This window comes from Haematobia irritans, chromosome 3, assembly GCF_050003625.1.
Source record: "Haematobia irritans isolate KBUSLIRL chromosome 3, ASM5000362v1, whole genome shotgun sequence".
NCBI classification, from domain to species: Eukaryota; Metazoa; Arthropoda; class Insecta; order Diptera; family Muscidae; genus Haematobia; species Haematobia irritans.
Window position 1 is genome coordinate 3,916,295 of NC_134399.1, and position 22,063 is coordinate 3,938,357.

Sequence of the window (22,063 nt, forward strand, 5' to 3'; positions counted from 1 at the left end):
TAGTTCAACTGGAAGACTTATTCGCTGTATTTAGTTCCTGTAAGGGAAATTTTTAATTACAAACAAATGCCACTAAAGTTACTAAGGTAGTTGGAAACCTTCGGATACTTACACAATGGAAACTGATTTTCGTTTTCCAGAAAAGAAAACACTATCTTGTTTTTTTTTTTATTCCCTTGACTGTTACCTATTGACATGTAGCAAATAGCTGTTAATAAACCCAGATTTGTATTATCCCAGAATAATATTTCTCTTAGTATTAGGGGTAAGGCTCGAGAAAAGACTTTTTTAACATTTCTCTATTAAAAAGGTATATAGATGATCTGATGAAGTGCATAAGATGCATATTCAAAATTTTGATTCTGAAGTCAGTTATATTATCAACTTTTTTAGAATACCAAAGGGTCTCCAAATCTTTGAAAATGAGAGACTTTTTGTCTCAATCCCGGTATGGTAGACCACCTGCATTGAGGGTTTCAGTGATTGTAGACAAAAGTGGTTAGACCAAAAAATATTAATTCTATCTATTAGTCTGAAGGTTCCTTTCCTCCAAAATGATCCTAGACAATAGTAAATCGCTGAGTTAGACAAGTGATAAATTCGACATTCCACAGGTCTAGATGTGTAAGAAAGACTATCAACTATCTTACCGACTCCAGGAGCAGTATAGCCTTTTTATTCTTCCCTTCTACTCTATTCTTCTACATTGCGTGAGGAGATTATTAGACAATCTTATCAACGTTACATATTCTAACAAACTAGGATTTAGTTATATGAATCTAGTACTCTCATACTACTTGTGAAGTCTATTAGACTGTCTGCAAATGTCTTTATGCTATGGCTGATCAATTTGATATTGACCTAATGTGAGTGTCTAATACACAGAGTATAGAAATACGATGTATTTACAAGACGAGGATATATTATAGATATTCCGGATGAACTGAAACATATCATGCCTCGAGATAAGGTGATTATGATTGCGAATTTCTGATAAACTAGATACTAAAATACCAAGAAAATGTGCGTCCATCCTATCAATGAACATAAATCGTGTATTATAATTCCTTATATTGTGCTTACCCTATTAGGAAATATTTCAAACAATTTTCAATTAAAGTACAAAGGATATATCAAAGGCTGTTACGAAGTGGTAAATATCGAACGAATTTAGAATCTCTTGTATATATACCTTTGTGTATTCACTTAGGCAATTATCAAATGTTAGCAATCAGCAGATCTTAATTTATTCCAGCTGTAAAGGAATCTGAAAATATCAAATTGGTCGATTGAGAATCAACGTGACCCACCGAGCTTAACTTAGGCTTTATACCTGTTTTGGCTAACTGGTATAAAAACCGAAATAAAAACTTTGCTAAAGAAGTGCTACAATCCGTGCGAACTATGTTATGAGAAGTCATAGAATCAATTACTGATGGAAACCTCTCAGTTAGATTAACTGGACTATTTGTCTAGATGGGCTCGTTGTATAAGCCCAGACCTAACCTAACAGGTTGGCTGATAAGTCCCCGGTCTAAATTTGTCAAAATTCGTTTTTATTATTCAACATAGTTCCCTTCAAGAGCGATGCAACGATTATAACGACCTTCCAATTTTTTGATACCATTTTGGTAGTACTCCTTCGGTTTTGCCTCAAACTAGGCCTCAGTTTCGGCGATCACCTCTTCATTTTAGCCAAATTTTTTCCCTGCGAGCATTCTTTTGAACAAGAAAAAATCGCTGGGGGCCAGATCTGGAGAATACGGTGGGTGGGGAAGCAATTCGAAGCCCAATTCAGGAATTTTTGCCATCGTTCTCAATGACTTGTGGCGTTGTCTTGGTGGAATAACACTTTTTTCTTCTTCATATGGGGCCGCTTTGCCGCATTTTCGACCTTCAAACGCTCCAATAACGTCATATAATAGTCACTGTTGACGGTTTTTCCCTTCTCAAGATAATCGATAAAAAATTATTCCATGCGCATCCCAAAAAACAGAGGTCATTACTTTGCCAGCGGACTTTTGAGTCTTTCCACGCTTCGGAGACGGTTCACCGGTCGTTGTCCACTCAGCCGACTGTCGATTGGACTCAGGAGTGTAGTGATGGAGCCATGTTTTATCACATATCGACGGAAAAACTCGGGTGTATTACGAGTTAACAGCTGCAAACACCGCTCAGAATCATCAACACGTTGTTGTTTTTGATCAAATGTGAGCTCGCGTGGCACCCATTTTGCACAGAGCTTCCGCATATCCAAATATTGATGAATGATATGACCAACACGTTCCTTTGATATCTTTAAGGCCTCTGCTATCTCGATCAACTTCATTTTACGGTCATTCAAAATCATTTTGTGGATTTTTTTGATGTTTTCGTCGGTAACCACCTCTTTCGGACGTCCACTGCGTTCACCGTCCTCCGTGCTCATTTCACCGCGCATTTTGCATACCAATCAATTATTGTTGATTTCCCTGGGGCAGAGTCCGGAAACTCATTATCAAGCCAAGTTTTTGCTTCCACCGTATTTTTTCTCTTCAGAAAACAGTATTTTATCAAAACACGAAATTCCTTTTTTCCATTTTTTTCACAATAACAAAAGTTGATTCACAAAAGACGCTCTATCTCACAAACTAATTGACTTACAGACGTCAAATTTTGACACGAATCTAATTATACAATTATTTTTCGAGCTTTATGGACAGATATAGATTAAGGAACATGGTTAATAGAGCCATTGAAAATAAAACGCCAGATACATATCTATACACGCCTGGACTGTACATGTTTCGGTTCGGGCGAATGAGCCTTTAGTATAGATCTGGCTGGGAGAGATAACTCAATTTTGGGCCCTTTATGCTAACTCTTTATGGAGAAAACATTTGGGAAATTTCCTCTTACAAATTGAATCATCTTTTCTCCCACTGTACATCATCTTCTCATATAACTTATAAGTTCCTTAATCTTATTTTTATTTTGTTTTGTTACATAGTAATGCAACAACACGAAATTTATTTTTAGAAAGCTAATTTGTTAGAATTCACCTAAGTGGTGAACAGTCGAACAATGCTTATTGTTTCTACAGTCAACTACAACAATAATTTGAAGGTTGGTACTGTATAAAAAAATATGCATTTAATACTAGCGACGCCATCTATGTGTCAGATCGGGGACTTATCAGCCAACCTGTTACGTCATTACTGAAATTTTGAATCCATTCAGTCCTCATTACTATGAGAGAAGTTCCCTATAATATTCTAAGGTTTAGTCCCACTAGACAAACATCAATATTAAAACAATTACCTTCCAATGAGTAAATCTCTTCTAGGACCCCCTTTTGAGTTTATGACTCTAATCAGTTTCCCAGCTCTACTATTCCTTGCTGATAGAAGACTCTACCTAATTTAATCTAACCTTCGAAAAGTCATTTCGTATTTAAAGCTTCCACATTACAAATAGCTCGCAGAACCTTCAACACTCCACTTTGGATTTCCCCCTGTAGAATAGACTCAAAAAATGCTGACCTATATTTCGGCCAACTTTAAATGACATAGCTATAGCTCGAGCCAAAAACTCCTTTTTTTAAAGATATACGAAAATTTTAGGATTTTCTTCTTCCTCCCTTTAGATTGTCGTTATTTTGTTCTTTGTTTTGTTTTGGATTTCATTTTCTACTCTACGGATTTTTCCTATACCTCCCCAACCTAGAAAAACAAATTCCCCAGCCCTCTTCAACATACGTCGAATAGCATGCTGTTTGATTAATGAATGTTTGCTTATTGGTGTGTTGTTTATTGGATGGATACGTACGTAGTTCATTTTGGTTTTTTTTCTTATTTGGTTTATTTTCGTTTGAAACTCTTAGAAAAAGTTTTTTGAACTCTTGAACTATTGCTTGGCCAGCTTAGTTTTAGTTTTCTTCATTTTTTTGTTGGTAGATTTTTTTCTTACAGTTTCTTTTTCAATAGAGCACAATTTGATTTTGGGTTGAATTTTACAATATATTTCTTATTGTTCTTGTTCTTGTCGAACAAAAGCCATGTCCTTTTTGTATCTAATTGTTGTTCTCAGCAAAAATATTAAAAAAAAAAAAACAAACAACCAACAAACAGCATGTGTTTGTGGGGACTAGAGGACGACCAACCAAATAACGAAAATAAAGATTATTCAAGGATATTGATCACCCTTTTTAGGGTATGTTTTCGAAAAACACTAAACAAATTCTGGAACACCGTAATTACTCAAGGAAAATTCTTAAAGAAGAAATGAATGCTTTGATCATTGACATTTTTTTAATTTTCAGTTGCTCCAATAGGATTTTTTCATATAATTTATCCTTGAGTTTTTTGGTCACTCAACACACCTATCACAACAATTAATCCACAATAATCATACAATTAAAATAATCAGCACGCAGCAGCTAAGGCTACACTAAAAAAATAAAAAAAAAAAATTATCACTCTACACATTTGAAAAAGTTCCCAAAATCAAAAAGCTTTTCCACAAGCTGCGTTTAAAATGCAAAGTTTAATGACACATTTTTTTCTAGGAAATTTAGTCCAAATTCAAAATTTTAAGAAAAAGGAATTCTCCAAAAACAAATAACATTTACATTTATATATAAAAAAAATATTTTATATATAATTTTCTGTTATATACCTATATGATATGCTCCATACCTTCATTGTTAATCAATTCTAAATCAAAATCAAAAATATTGCCTTGCCTTCCAAATGCCTGTTACTACTTCTACTTCTACTAATGTTATACTCAATTGTAAAACAAAAATTGGCTTTAAATTTTCTTTAGTAGTTCAAAAGCTCTTTCTGTCCCTCCATGTAAGAGCAAATTAAAAACTAATTCGATTTGAACGATCTTAAAATTTCTATCGAAAAACATTAAATCGAATTGGTTTAGCTCCAACGTTTTAATACCAGGTAGGTTTTTGCATTATTATATTGTATTTACTACAATAGAAATTATTTCGCCTAAGACCATCACATGAACAATTAGAAACCAAACAGAAATTGGCTTTAATTAAAATTAACCAACCACCAACATTTTTTTATACAAACCAATTTACACTTATCACAAATATTTCAAAGAATTCAAAAATATCCTAAAAAAACAACAGTAACAAATTAAAATTTAGTTCGTCCAAAAACGAAAACACTCTTGAAACAGTTTTAGGAAGTTGTGACATAGATTTCTTTGGGAAATTAAATAAAAACAAATAATTAATTTTCATTTACATTATTAATAACATTTGTATTGCAGAACATACATCATCTGATTAAAGTTATTAAATAGAAAATCTTAATTAACTATATAGACTTCGAGACATTGCATTGTGCCATTAGAAACAATTGTTCCATTGAATTTTAATTTATATCCCATACGGATAAACACTCAAGTTGTATTCATCTATTTCAGATTCCAAAAAAATTTCAAAATCTATTATTTAAGTTAATAAATTCCTTTAGAGTTTACAGAAGCAAACAGTGTTTTGTGGTACATGCCACAAAATGTTCAAGGAGTTATGGTTAGGTTAGGTTATGGAGGATGAGACCAGCCCGTAGCAAAAAAGGGCTGGCTCCCTCTTAGGCCATTTGGAACCATTGTGTTTCCTCATAGTTATTCTTCTTCGTCCTCATCAATCGTTTGAGTTTGCAGGCGAGTTCCAAAGAAAGTTTTCCTAAGTCTTCCATCCCGAGGCCTTTATGAAGGCAAGTATAGCCTTCATATTGCAGTTCCGTACGTCCGTTATATCCTGAAAGAAACAGGAGCCCAGTATCTTGTTTCTTCCAAAGGGTAATGCTGGACGCTGGCACAGAAAATGGTAGGAGTCTTCTGTTGCCTCTGGGTCCAGACACCATCTACAAATATCGTCAGTCATTAAGCCAATCCTTACCATGTGTTTTCCAAGGCTGTTGTGTCCTGTTATGATGCCAATCAATACTCTCAGATCATCTCTGCGGGCTGCCATCAGAAAATCAGAGTTCTTGCGGCTCTTGTCTTCCCATATCACTTAGGTTTGCTCGCATGTCGCAGAGGAAGCCCAACGTTCCTTCCATAAATCATCGTATTTTACATTGATCCTGTAAGTAGCCAACACATCCGCCTCCTCATTTCCCCTTATTCCATAATGCTCAGGTACCCAGCACAATGGCAAATACATCCGCCTGAAAGATGCTACATCCATTTTGTATGAATCCCTGATCCCAACTCTTCGCAGTAGATACCACTCATCCATCTTCGAGCCAACCGTATATATATTCAGGTCTCCGAAATGTGTGCGTCCCTCTCTCCACTCTTCTATACTTGGTATAATCGATCTCAGCTGTCCCTCATATACATGCTGAGTCGCCATAAAGTCCGTCCTAATATCTCGCCCAACTGAAGCAACGAGTTCCGTGTGTCTGCTTACCGCATTTTCAAGCGAGTCCAGGCACTTCAGCCTCATGAGTATAATCTCCGCTGTTCTTCTGATATGCAGATCCAGCGGGGTGACTCTCATCAGTATCTCTAGTGCTGCTGTGGCCGTTGTCCTCATTGCGTCAGTCATGTAAATTAGGGCCGTCCTGCTTATCCTATTGAACTTCTGTAAATGATTCTGATGGTTCGTAATCGTCCATCAGACGGCCACAGGTCTCACAGCTGTCGTGAAATAGGGAGGGCTTCATTCCCAAACTTCCCCCAACCAGCCTTTGATGCGTAGGTCTTCTTCAGTCTAACTGCCGTGTTCTCCAGCCAGTCTGGAGTCCAGGACAACTCCTAAGTACTTAGCCGATTTCGAAAGACTCAATCTCGTCCCTTGAAATTGTGTGTCCTTATACCCGGCCATTTTTCTCCCCCTTGTGAAGAGCACTAGCTCCATTTTCCTTGGGTTAACGCCCAATCCGCATCGCATTGCCCAGTCGGATAAAATTTGCAGGGCCTCACTCATTATATCCAAGATCGTGTCCAGAAATTTGCCTGATGCCGTTATGACAATATAATCCCCATAAGCCACTATTTTGATCCCTTTCAAGGAGTTATAATTTTCTTTTAAAAATACAAACAACTAAGCAAAAACAAAAACAAGACTAATTTTCTTAGTTAAAAATAATAAAAAAATATTTTATTTGTTAAATAAAAAATATTATATGCAATTCTAATAACCTAAGATGATGTTTACTAGGATAATCAAAAACAATTTTTCCCCCAAAGATTTCTACTATCCACACCTTTACTCCTAAAACTGTTTATCAAACATTCACAAAAGTGATCCCCATACTTTAGCGAACACCTTTAGCTAATCAAAAAACATACATTCTTTTAATTTGTTTTTAGTAAAGCATAAGTGAAAAAAGTAATGGTAATTTTCATAGAAATCAACGTGTCAACAGATGTATTTCTCACAAACTGTTGGGCACCCATGTATTTATTTGTTTTAATTGTTAGTTGTAAAAATTTTCAATTACAGTAAACTATAGAATTTTTGGTAATATTATTAAAGAAAAAAAAAACTTAATCCAAAACTCCCTGCAAGGATTTTCTAAACTAAAAAAAAAATTAAAAAAAACTTTTATTTTTATTTTTAAAATCAATTAGTATTGCAGTAGTAATTTTTGAATTATCCCATAGTAGAAGTAAAACCAAGTTCTTTTGTAAAGAGTTTATTTTTTGAGATTTGTAGTAACTTTGAGAAACCCTTAAGAAAACAACAAAAAAGTAAAGCCTTAATGTTCAAGTTGATAATTAATTTTTTAGTTTGAGAAAGTAAAGTTTTGAGATCCCACCTATAAAAATAAAAAAAAAATACAATGAAAACAAATCCCTAGAATCATAAGTTCGTTTGTTACTGTATTCTTTTGAACCATTGACATCTCCTTAACGTTACCCACCACTCTGTATCTCTTACACTCTGTCTTTCTGTATCTCTATCTCTCTCTACCATTATTTCCATTTTGAACACCATCCAAAAAGCTCTCTTTAATATTTGAGTCAATAATGTTGTTTGTTTAAAACAATAAAACAAAGTTATCACTATAATCACAAATTCCAATTTGTTGTTAAAATTTCCAAATTCTCCCCTGCCTTTCTGGTACACCGAACCACTCATGAAACGAGAAACCCACCATGAAACCAATACCACCACCGCCATCACTTACCTTACACATTACTTTTCCTTTTTAGAAATAGTTTGACAAAAAAAAAAATAAAGCAAAACTAAAAGACCATAAAAAAAAACAAAATCGTTGTAAGAGAAACCTTGATTTGACTTTATGATTTTTCTTTTTTCTTCTTCTATATTATCTTTTTTGTTTTATATAATGGTACATAACAACAACAAAAAAATTCTTAGACTTCCTTATCCTTACCTGGTTCACCGTTTAACCTACGCAGGGGATCACGTAGTTCACACAAGGTAAGCAAAAAATGATGATCAGCAACAGAGCAAGAACAAAACAAAACAAAAAAGCATAAGATAATTATGTTGTGGATACAATGGTGTGACATCATTTGCACTACCACATGTAAAACACTGCTGCTCTTGTATCACCCTGTAATCTTTGAAACTTATAACACACTTAGGGTATCAGTCGTCTAACACAAAACATACACCCACATATTCACAAATTCACCACACCTCGCATCACTTGCATATCAACATATTCACAACATTGATAAATATCCTAGTAAACATAGAATATAATAATAATAATAATAGAAGAAAATATTGAATGAGACATTGAATATTAAGAAGAATTATAGTTTTTTTATAGGCATTAACTAATGCGTAGTACTCTCAAATTGAAATTAATATATTGGTTTACGATTTTAGAAAATTAAAAATGGGACATAATAAATGATATTTAGGTAGACCTCACTTATCATCAATCTCCACCTTTGACTTCTGGAACTCATTCAATCTATTTTACAATCAAATTTATGAAAACCAAATTTATGGTTGAAATAGGTCTGTAACGTCTACTTATATCTCATATAAACTGATCTTACCATTTGGATTATCGATAGGCCCGGAGTAATATATGTCACCTGCTTAACATGAAATGAAGTTCTCTCTATACATCCTAAACAATAGTATGTAAAAGTCTGCATGAGACTCAAGAAGGTTTTTATGTTGATTTTTTTTTGTCCATGTGCCAATCAATATGATTTCTTAGCAGAATGGAAAAGCAAATCAGAAGAATGGTGTAACACTGAACAAGTCATAGGGAAAAGCATGTGAGAATCGTTCGCTGGATTATGTGTACAGTTCAGCTGATATATATTGCAAACAACTTAAGGTTTCTATCATTTCTAAACCGCTCGATTCATTGCATTGCCTTTTAGCATTTAAATATGAATATATCTTTGATTCTCACACCATAGCTCGTTACCGTCATACTGATCGTATTGCATCGCATCCAAAAAGTGGACGAAAAACCGATAATGACAGCAGTAATCCCAGCAAAAAATAATTTTAAATTTGGAAGCAGTAAAATTATAGTGTGCATACTATAGGCACTACTTTTCCTCACAACATTTGCAGTGCAGAATACAGCGGTTCATTCTCCACATATAAGACTAATAACGTCTTATAAAATATGTAAATAATGTCGGTGCTGAAATTAGCGCAGCTGAGTTGCACTAGGGTAAGCGGGTGCTTCGTCTCTCACAAGGTTGCACTCCGGTAAAGAAGAGTTATTTGTGTATTTTGTCACGATTTCTTACGAACTATGAGGCAAGTTATGATTTCATGCTCTCCACATTCATATTTTGAGCTTCTGAAAGCGTTGAAATTCATACATAGAAGAAGCGCATTTAAGTAGGACATTTCTTTATACATTCATCGATGAATTCCTTGCACGAGTAAGTGCTGCTTGACTTTTCTTCCTTTACAAAGCTGCTGAAATTTCAGCAAGTTTTTTTGCTGGGAATGATCCGAAAAGTAAAACCAGATTTGGTCGTAATCCACACCGCAGTGGTAGAAAATTTGCTCGCTATAACGGATGAAACACATATTTGCAAAATGAGCTTGAAATAAAACCATCGAAGTTCCAAAAAGTGCAGGAATTCACTGGTGCACTAAAATGATAGACTGGATAGAGCCACGGAGTTTCTTAGGATGCACATGGGCACGTGTCCAGTTAGCGAATTTGGTTTTCTCCGATGAGAAGCAATACTAAATTGAGCAACTTGTGAACAAATAAAATGATTGGGTTTACTTTTTCAAACAGGACAGCTGAAAATTTACAACTTAGTTGGACCGCCGCTCGTATTTATTGGCCGTGGGGTCAAAATAAATGTCATATATTATCGGGAAAATGACATAAATAAAAACAGTATCAAAGCCCTGCGTATTCCAATAAGACTCAGCACGCGTTAACCCAAAATGGTTTAAAAAGAGGTCCCTCGCTTCATTTCTACCGCACAGTGGCCACCAAAATCTCCAGATATCAATCTGTAGGAGTTTTGCGCCTGGGGCATTTTGGGGAGTAGGGTTGTCACTGAAAAAAAAAAACCAAACTAACGATCATCTCAAGACAGCGGGAATTAACCAAAATATCACAGAGCCACTTTCGAGCAATGTGTCATAGCTTCGTCGTCCGTTTAAATGCCAAAATTTGTGACAAAGGCAGCCAATTCTAAAAAATCTTATCTGATTTGATGCTATTTCCGAATTTTTTGCTTTTAAACGATTAGTCATACAACTACCAATTTTATTCAGAGAAATTTCTTCTTATATATTCAATGTTGAATCTAGTGCAATTATTTTTATCCTAATATAGACATTAGATTTGTTTGAATACTACTAGAGTTTGTAATAAAAATATTTCATTACACAGTTATCAGTTATATCAATTACCAGAAACTATTATCCATATTTATATTTAACTTTGATTGCATTATTACAAGTATAGCGAACATCAATACAATATCATTCATTACATTAATCAGCATTGAAAAAAAAATATATGATGATGATGATAAACTTTATTATTGATTTATTAGAATTCAATACATATACCCCTATGTATCTTTCAAAGACAAATCCAACTCCTTTTTATCCTTTACTTGAAATCAACTCTCCACATTATATACCTCTCATCGTAAAATATAAATGTATTAGAGATGATTGACATATATGAAAATATTTTTATTTATATCCTCATATTGTATATGTATGTGTATTTTAATATATTATATATTTTACTGATATATAAGTAATATATAGAGAATCTGTAAACAAAAATATACTGAATTATTCTTCGCCCATTCTTAACTATGATGAATGTAAAACAACTCTCACTTGGTATCTACATGTTTTCTTTCATATAACGAAATAAATCCTTGCACTTTTTAAGATCCTAGAGAGGAATTATAAATTATTAATCCTCCTAAAAACATATGAGTGTTGATCCCTCTATCATTCCTTTGTAATTAATTTTCGCTCTCTCTACATATGTGACCCTTTTTATTCTCTTCCAATGATTGTCTCATTCCGTCTCATATAATCTCTCGCTCTAGTTATCTGTCTCTTAAAAATTCCTATTTTATTTGTTTGTTTGTTTAACATATTTTAATTTAATTGTTTTATGTGCCATGTCATATTGTTTCTACCCTGCCACAAAAAAACTCATACTCTCTAAACATACATACTTCAAGACAACATACCATTTGACTCGTAACTGGAACTGTATATTCGCTCTTTCTCCTTGGCTCCCTCGACACACTCTCTTTGATGTAGCATATTCAGTGTCTAATAATCGTTTCGCCAATCATAATGTGCTTTTTTCACCTACTTAATTTTTGGTTGATCGTTCATTATTCCTTATGATTTTTATTTTATAATTTTATTATTGTCGTCTATCACTTTCAAAATCACTTAAATCTCCCCTCAATCCTACTCTCACTCAAATTCCTATAAAAAAATGGTTTTTGTACTATTACTAATATTTCGACTCCAAAAAAAATTCTTTTAATTTTTTTGTATATAAGAGAATTTTATAACAAAAAAACTTATGACAAAATCGAATAATGCAATAATCAATAAAAAATCACAATAATTTGTTTTCTAACGAATTCAAATGAAAATGTAAATCATCATAATATTTTTGCCACTATTCACCCTCCACTTGTTCCAACAACCCTAAATGTGTGTTAAAAACAATGTAAAGCCTCTACTAACGAAAAGTTCAAATAAAAAACCACCTCAGTACACAATACGAAATGGGCGTGGACGTTTTGGTATACCAGGTAGCGATCGTAAGCCATTGGTACTGCAAACATATCAGGATGCCCAGCAGCATTTGCCCTATGCCGATGATTCGAATGCCGTAACACCCATGTCCGAAGAGAATGGTGCCATTATAGTGCCAGCATACTATTGTAATTTAGGTGAGTAATAATTCAAAACAAATTTTCTTATTAAAAAATTAATAACTATAAGAAAAGAATAAGAAGACAATAATTTCATTCAACAATCAGAATTCACCACTGCTTATAACCCTTTAACTGAAATGGCAGAGTTGTACAACAAATTGGAAGAATTCCTTTCGCTATAAATGCTATATCCAGTCCTGATATTCGTTCTCTTTTTAAAAGCGAAACTTTGTCTTATTTCCCTATAATCTTGGCAGCATAGTGTCAAACATTGTTTTACAGTTACGTATATGAAGAATACTTTCATAATTTTCTGATTTTATCCAAAACTTGAATACCACCTATACGAAAAAATCACCGTTGATGACTTTTATTTACGAAAAGATCATCTTAATGTCTTTTCTATACGAATAGATCATCTTTGATGGCTTTTCAATATGAAAATATCACCGTTGATTACTTTTTTATTCAGAACGATCATCTTTGATGCATTTTCTAAACGAAATGACCACAGTTTGTGACGTTTTATACGAAACGATCACCGTTGATGACTTGTCTATACGAAACGATCACCATTGATACAAAAAGATCACTGTTGATGACTTTTCTATAAGAAGAGACTACAGTTGATGACTTTTCAATACGAAATGATAACTGTTGATGAAATTTCTAAACGAATCGATCAACTTTGATGAATTTTCTAAACGAAACGATCACTTTTTATGACTTTTTTATACGAAAAGATCACCGTTGATTATTTTTTTATACGTAAAGATCATTGTTGATACCTTTTCTATACAAAAAACACCGTTGATGGGGTCAACGTTGATGAATCTTCTATACGAAAAGACCATTGTTGATATTTTTTTATACGAATAGGTCAACGTTGATGAATTTTCTATACGAAAAGACCATTGTTGATATTTTTTTATACGAATAGGTCAACGTTGATGAATTTTCTATTCGAAACGATCTCCGTTGATGCCTTTTCTATACGAAAAGATCACCGTTGATGATTTTTCCATACGAAAAGAACTCCGTTGATGACTTTTCTGTACAAAAGGATTAATGTTTATGGCTTTTCTATAAGAAAAAAGTACAGTTGATGAATTTTTAAACGATAATATAACTGTTGGTGACTTTCCAATATGAAATAATAACTTTTGATGTCTTTTCTATACGAAAATATCACCGTTGATGACTTTTCTATATGAAATTATCATCGTTGATTACTTTTCTATACAAAATGATCACTTTTGAAGACTTTTCTATAGGAAAATATCATTGTTGATGACTTTTCTATTCGATTGTATCTCCATTGATGACTTTTTTATGCGAACAACAAATTGGAAGAATCATCGATTATGACTTTTCTTTACGAAAGTATGACCATGGATAAATTTTCTATATGAGAAGATCACTGTTGATGACTTTTTATACGAAAATATCACCGTTGATGAATTTTCTGAACGAAACGATCACCGTTGATGAATTTTCTAAACGAAACGATAACCTTTGATGACTTTTTTGTACGAAAGGATCACTGTTGGTGACTTTTCTTTGCGAAAATATAACCGTTGATGTCGTTGCTATTGGAAAAGATCACCGTTGATGAATCTTCTATTCGAAAAGACCATTTTTGATATTTTTGTATACGAAGGGGTCAACGTTGATGAATTTTCTATTCGAAACTATCTCCGTTGATGCTTTTTCTATGCGAAAAGATCATCGTTAATGACTTTTCTATACGAAAAGAACTCCGTTGATGACTTTTCTGTACGAAAAGATCACCGTTGATGACTTTCCTGTACGAAAGGATTAATGTTTATGGCTTTTCTATAAGAAAAAAGCACAGTTGATGACTTTCTAGACGATAATATATCTGTTGGTGACTTTCCAATACGAAATAATAGCTATTGATGTCTTTTCTATAGGAAAATATCACCGTTGATGACCTTTTTATACGTAAGTGTAACCGTTGATGACTTTTCTATGTGAAATGATCATCGTTGATTACTTTTCTATACAAGATGATCACTTTTGATGACTGTTGATGACTTTTCTTTACGAAAATATCATTGTTGATGACTTTCTATACGATTGTATATCCATTGATGACTTTTTTTATGCGAACAGATCACCGATTATGACTTTTCTTTAAGTATGACCATGGATAAATTTTCTTTATGAGAAGATCACTGTTGATGTCTTTTTATACGAAAATATCACCGTTGATGAATTTTCTGAACGAATCGATCACCGTTGATGAATTTTCTAAACGAAACGATCACCTTTGATGACTTTTTTGTACGAAAGTATCACTGTTGGTGACTTTTCTTTGCGAAAATATAAACGTTGATGTCGTTGCTATTGGAAAAGATCACCGTTGATGAATCTTCTATTCGAAAAGACCATTGGTGATATTTTTTTATACGAAGGGGTCAACGTTGATGAATTTTCTATTCGAAACGATCTCCGTTGATGCCTTTTCTATACGAAAAGATCACCGTTGATGACTTTTATATACGAAAAGATCACCGTTGATGACTTTTCTGTACGAAAGACTAACCGTTGATGACTTTTCTATATGAAATTATCATCGTTGATGACTTCTCTATATAAAATGATCACTTTTGATGACTTTTCTTTACGAAAGTATGACCACTGATAACTTTTCTATATGAGAAGATCACTGTTGATGACTTTTCTATACGAAAATATCACCGTTGATATCTTTTTTATATGGAATGGTAATCTTTGATGAATTTTCTAACGAAACCAACGAAACGAAACGAAACGAAACCATGGCCGTTGATGACATTTATACACTAAGAAATCACTGTTGATGCCTTTTCTACACGAAGAGATCGCCGTTGATAACTTTTCTATACGATAATATAACCGTTGATGGCTTTTCTATACGATCATAAAACCGTTGATGTTTTATCAATATGAAAAGATCACTGTTCATCAATTTTCTATAAAAAAAAGATACGTAGAGATCACCGTTGACGACTTTTCTATACGAAAAGATTACTTTTCTAAACGAAATTGTCACCATTGATGACTTTGTTATATGTAAGGATTACCTTTGATGACGTTTCTATCACATAATTTAATTGTGTCAATTAATTTTTTATTAACTCCGGAGAATATTTCTACCATTTCCGTTATTGAAGCGGGTTTTAAAAAGTCAAAAATACTTCTTTTCGGTGTTCGTCAATTTTATTACAAATGTTTATTTCACATTTTATAATATTTTTTAATTAAAATTTATTTTGTTTTTATGCCTTCAGGTTCTAGACATTCTTCATATACCTCGCATCAATCAAGAATCTCGTATACATCACATGGAGATCTGTTGGGTGGCATGGCAGCGATGGGTGCCAGCACAATGACCAAAGAAAGTAAATTGCGCAGTCGCAATACACGCAATCAATCAATAGGTGCAGCCACAAATGGTGGGGGTAGCATGAGTGGCTATCCGGATACCAATCATAAGGAACAACGGGATTATGTAAGATATTGTATTGGGCCTTTGGGAAAATTCATGAAAATTTATTTGTTTTTTTTTTTTTTTTGATATCTCTGAAGGAAATGGGCCAGGACTATACAGATGAAGCTGGCAAAATAAAACACCACGACAATCCTTTTATCGAGCCCGTCCAAACTCAAACAGTGGTAGACATGAAAGGTATTTATATAAATGTATACAAAAAAAAAACAATTTTAAGTTTTTATTCATAGCTAAGACCAAAGTGCTATTCGTTCATATTTCTCAGATGAAAAAAAGGTTACCCAGTTCAGAAGATTTTGTTTTTACATAAATGATATTAGTATTGATTCCATACCAAAAAAAAACCAAGAATTAATTTAAGGATATATAATTAAGTTCAATTTAATTTACTTTAATGAATTGTAATTTAAATTATTTCCTTCTAATAACTTGAATATTATTCAATTTATAAGTTTTTATTAGACCGATAGCCTCTAGTTGCTAGTGCCCGTATATAAAGGGTGGTTAAAATTTCAAGAGCCGATGTTGATTTTGAATAAAACACAAACTATTTAGGAAATTATTGTAATTTTATTTTATTATGATATATTGGTATTATTCAATTATGTATGGAACAAAATATCGGCCAAATGGGCGCCGCGACCTCGGTGGCACTCCTTCATGCGATGGTCCAAATTTTTGATGACGCTGAGGCATAATGGAGGTTCTATGCCGTTAATGTGCCGAATTATCTCATCCTTTAGCTCTTGAATTGTTGCTGGCTTATCGACGTACACCTTTTCTTTCAAATAACCCTAAAGAAAAAAGTCCAACGGTGTCAAATCACATGATCTTGGCGGCCAATTGACATCGCCATTACGTGAGATAACACGGCCATTGAATTTGTTTCGCAAAAGAGGCATTGTTTCGTTAGCTGTGTGGCAAATGGCACCGTCCTGCTGAAACCACATATCGTCCACATCCATATCTTCCAATTCGGGCCATAAAAAGTTCGTTATCATCTCACGATAGCAAACACCATTCACAGTAACTGCCTGACCGGCCTCATTGTGGAAAAAATACGGCCCGATGATGCCGCCAGCCCATAAACCGCACCAAACAGTCACTCTTTGTGGGTGCATTGGTTTTTCGACAATCACTCTTGGATTCTCATTCGCCCAAATGCGGCAATTCTGTTTATTGACGAATCCACTGAGGTGAAAATGTCCCTCATCACTGAAGATGATTTTCTTCGAAAATTGATCATCCACCGTTGCCATTTCTTGGAACCATTTAACACGTTGTTGGATTGTGTATCTCTCCATGGTTCAAATTGAGTAAGTCTGAAATAGAGAAATGTCAAATAAAATTCGGAAAAAAAACTTGGCGTTTAGGTGTGGTTCACATTCAACATAGGCCCTTACAATTTAACCACCCTTTATAAGTTTCTTATAATTTGTAATAAGTAACAAATAAATATAAGTTTTTATGATGTAAAATTAATTTAGCTTAATATAAATAAAGCCAATTTTATTTTTGATCATAATTTATTTTAATTAAATAAATTTAATGGGGGAATTAAATTTATTATAATAAATTTATTTAGTTTAGTTTAAATCAAGTCAGCTTTTTAATTTTTTTCTTAATTGGGTTTCATTTAATTAGGGTTGATTTAATGTAGGTATATAGTGTTAGTTTATATTTAATTTGTTTTGATGCAATTTATTTTTTTTTTCTATTTACTGATTTTCAATAAATTAACCCAAACAAAGTTAATATTAATAAATATATTTTCCCCTTTTCTAGATGTTATGGTCTTAAATGATATCATTGAACAAGCCGCTGGTCGGCATAGTCGTGCTAGTGATCGAGGTGGTAAGCATAGTTTATTTTATCACAATCGTAGAATTCCTTTTTGTTTTGAGAAAAACAAAAAAAATCCCGCTTTATTGTTTGATTGTATGTCTTTAACAAAAAAAAAACTGATACTTATACCCAATTAATATCCCTATTATCCTTTTAATGGATAAATGCCTTGTTTTACTTTAATTTCTACTAATTTTCTTAATTGTTATTCTTTTTTATGTTGTAAATACAATTAAAATAAATGTCAAATATTCAATTGAGCAAAATGTATCGAGATTTTCCCTAAGAATTTCGATAAAAAAAAAAAAAACAAATCCTATTATTCAAATTAGCAATTGGTCTGTGTTGTAAATAATATTTTGCGTTTATTTTCTAATAAAATATTTTCTAATTTTTATTTATTAAAAATAAAATTATGCTAAATTTTTTATGTTATTCAATCTGAATACGTTGATATGACATGATAATGCATTGGAATGTGTATATAAATTAAATTATATTTATTATTTATTTTATTTTATTATTATATTCTTTTAGTTTTTTTTTTATTTATGATCATCATGAAACTCTCCCTCTGCTTGTTTAACAAAATCTCTCCTGGTCCTAAACAAAATCCAAAAAAAAAATGTTAGCATATTTACATTTTTAAATATTTTTGTTTTGGTTAAATGTTATGCCTTAAGAATGAGTTAATATGTCCTTGGATTTTATGTTTAAATATACTTATTTCTTTCTATAAAATAAAGCACTTGTCCAAATTAAAAATCAAATCGGAAAAATTAAATCCAAATCTTCTCTTTGCATTGACAACAACAAAAAAACATTTTTACAAAAATTACTGGTTTCCCCTGTAGTTTTTGTTTGCCGTTTGGTGAATGGCCTTGAATTGAAATATTTCCCTTAGCTAATTTAAAAATCTCATTCTTACTTTAACCACCTCAAAATTTGAAAAGATCAACTAATGTCTAATTTTATTTTCCACTATTTTATTCTATTCTATTTTTATGTTTATGTTTCCTTTAAAAAGCCTTTAATAACTTTAACCTACATATACTTTTTTTCTTTCCTAATTATAAAATTCCCCTTTTTTACAAAATGACTTCTTTGACTCGTCCATTTTTTGCCTTAAACGGTGATGCTATAAACCAAAAAAAAAAAAGAACATTTGGAGAACAAAAGCAAAAAAGAAGATATGTTTTATCTTAAAGAAAAAAAACAACAAAAACTACTAAAACATTAAAAAAGATCGATAAACTTTTTTCATAAACAAAACACATACTTTCACATACTACAAACACTAAAAATTTCAAATCAAGCGAAACTTCTCATTGTAAAATCATTTCAGTATTGTTTTTCCCACCATCACTTCATCAAATTTAAATTCTGAATTTTTCTCAGATTGAAATCGCCCCTATCCACCCCTTTCGTTTTAATAACCAGATTCAGTTTAGTTTTACTCAGTAATTTTTTTTTCTTAAGTTAAATAGACGTAGTTAAAAACAGCCAAATCAACACCATTAACCTAACCACATTTAACCCAAGACAACAACCAGCTCAATTCAGCAAACTTAAACAGCTTTAAGAACAACTGCACCCAAAGCTTTCAGCAGTTTTCAGTTCATATCAAACAAAATCAATCTAACAAATGACAAAACAGCCACCACAATCACTCATCACAAATAACTGTTCGTTTTACTAAACCACCACATAAATTAAATCACAAATAAAAAAAAAACAAATCAGAATGTTGATGCTATTCTGAAGTTTCAGAATTTTCAATCACCACTTTCAAACAAATAAAAAATTTCGTTCAGCTCGTTCAAGCCTTTTTTACTACAAAAAAAATCTATTAAAATCAAAAAACAGCTTCATATTTTATTTTGTGAAAACGAAATTGTCATACCTGCTGCCCCTCTGATTTTTGAGTTTTGTTTAATTTTTTTCTAAAATTTCAAACTTTAGCCAATTATTAATTATATTTGTTATTCTTATTGAATATTCTTAAACTTACGTTTTAATTACTTTTTATTAATGTTAGTTCTAAAACCAAAAGTAGCAAACAACTTAGTTGCATGTATTTTCAGTAGATTTCTAATTTTTTTTATAATCAAATTGATTGAAAAAAACCTTTTAGACAAATTGCCTTGAACGCATGCTTCCACTTTTATTAAGACAACAAATTCCTAAACGAGAAGAAAATAAATTTACATATATAAAAACAAATAAAATCTTATTAAATAAAATAATTGCAGAATTATACATTATAATACAGGCAAATAATTATTATAAAAATCTATTATAACTAAAAGATTAAAGGAAATTAAAATTATTTAAATATTTTAAAAATCCTTTCGGGTTAATTGTTTTGATCAACTCTGATAAAATATTTTACCACTAGGTTAGTTTTCTGTAACTTCAGGACTACTAATTTACAATATTTTATTAGGCTTTCGTATAAGTGAACGATTTCTCTGGAATATGGTACAACAATTTAGAATATCGGTAATCAGTAATTCAATTTAAATCAATGATCTCAGTATATGAATAATACCATAGTGTTCAGACCAATTTTGATGTTGCAAAGCGATGTCTATATTTATAAAATGATTCACGAGGTGCCGTATGTAAAAGGAAAAAAACTCACTTAAAATCCAATCTAACTATTTTATATCTTTAGCCTATATTTTCCAATTTCTGTTATGTCTTCAAATATATGTACTGAAGACACTTCATGTCGGTTATAGGCCCTAGTGGCCTTAATTGTTATAAGTTTTACTGAAAGTATGAAACGTTTGTTCTCTTCTGTACCTCTAAAGCTCTATAGTCCAGTAACGTTTCAAAAGTATAGTTGGCATACCCCTCTCTTGCCAAGATTTTACCATTGCAAAATCCTTTTTTTTAACTTTGAGTCTATCGAGGTCCATAAAACTATCGACTATTATGCTAGGACTGACCTAATTATAAATTTTGGGTTCAGTGACTATTTCAACTTATTGCACTTCAACGTAGGAATTTCTTAGTCCTCTCTTTGATGTGCAGCTTTCAAGTCAGTTATGATGTTAGAAATGGGAGTTTTAGGTGTGAACACCATTCTTGCCCCTTTCAGGACTTTTGGAATGAGTACGCTGCAAAGTTGTACTCTGTTTTACAAAAAAAAAAAACAATGAAAAGGCTCGTTTGAATGCTTAAGTCCCAGCAAAAAAAAAATTGGAAGTTCTTCCAAAGGCACAACTTTAAAAGCACTTCCAGAAGATGCACTCCTAATGTTCTTTATTTTAACTACCCAGGAAGTTCTTTTAATTCAATTTTTTATTAACATATTCATATTTTTAATGGGTAATTTCAACTTTTTTTTTTGTTTCAAATAGGTTAAAAACAGAGTAAGAAGTGATACCATTTGTACAAATTATTTAAATTTTGTCGAAAAAAATGCTAAATCTAATCTGAAAAATTGTGCATTTTTTAAAATATTTGAAGTCAAACGTTTCCGAGAAGCGTTAGAATCCATTAAAAATTATAAAAAATTATAAAAATTATTTATTTGACAAAATATCACAGAATTTTTAGTTTACATCCAAAAAATTAAGTTCGGATCACACCTAAAGAAGTGATGCAGATTGAGAGCAACGGCTGTTGAAATGGAGAACTTCCGTCCTATGACAAGCCCATGTTAAAATCATCGCTTCTGCGTCAATTTTGCACCACTTCCGGATCCAAAAAGAACATTTTCATTACTTTTTTGGCGACGCTTTTTTTGCTGGGTAGTGTAATGTCGGAGCAGAAGAAATAAAATTAAAATTAATTTGTGGGATGGACGGATCTCCATAAGCGACAATTTTTTTATACTATATAGAAACCTGTTGTGAAGTGAACATTATGTGTATCTCCAAAAGAAACAGCAGGATATGGAAAGTACTTAAAAAATTGTTTGCTAGATTCTTATATAGCAGCCTTGAATATTTAATTCGTTGTCTAGGTACCTACTCGTTGCCTGTTACTAAATTAGAATCCGTAAAGGGTCTTATCGTATCCACCAACCGTGGTGCAATGGTTAGCATGCCCGCCTTACATACACAAGGTCGTGGGTTCGATTCCTGCTTCGGCCGAACACCAAAAAGTTTTTTTTTCAGCGGTGGATTATCCCACCTCAGTAATGCCGGTGACATTTCTGAGGGTTTCAAAACTTCTCTAAATGGTTTCACTGCAATGTGGAACGCCGTTCGGACTCGGCTATAAAAAGGAGGTCCCTTCACACAAAAAAAATTTTTTCTGATTCAATCACGAAATTAATTGATCCAATTAATTTTTTAATTGGAATGTCTTCAATCACAG

The 22,063-nt window shown here is 32.5% G+C and overlaps 1 protein-coding gene across 19 annotated transcripts in view; it reads left to right on the forward strand.

The window, feature by feature from the left end:
* para (sodium voltage-gated channel paralytic) overlaps positions 1-22,063 on the forward strand; it is a 196,311-nt gene that overhangs the window by 100,240 nt on the left and 74,008 nt on the right. For all 19 annotated transcript variants that reach the window (XM_075300892.1, XM_075300894.1, XM_075300893.1 and 16 more), the window contains 5 exons: positions 8,345-8,407; positions 12,204-12,384; positions 15,666-15,886; positions 15,964-16,063; positions 17,672-17,740. In XM_075300892.1, the coding sequence (XP_075157007.1) occupies positions 8,345-8,407; positions 12,204-12,384; positions 15,666-15,886; positions 15,964-16,063; positions 17,672-17,740 (634 nt within the window). The remainder of the gene's footprint in view (positions 1-8,344; positions 8,408-12,203; positions 12,385-15,665; positions 15,887-15,963; positions 16,064-17,671; positions 17,741-22,063) is intronic.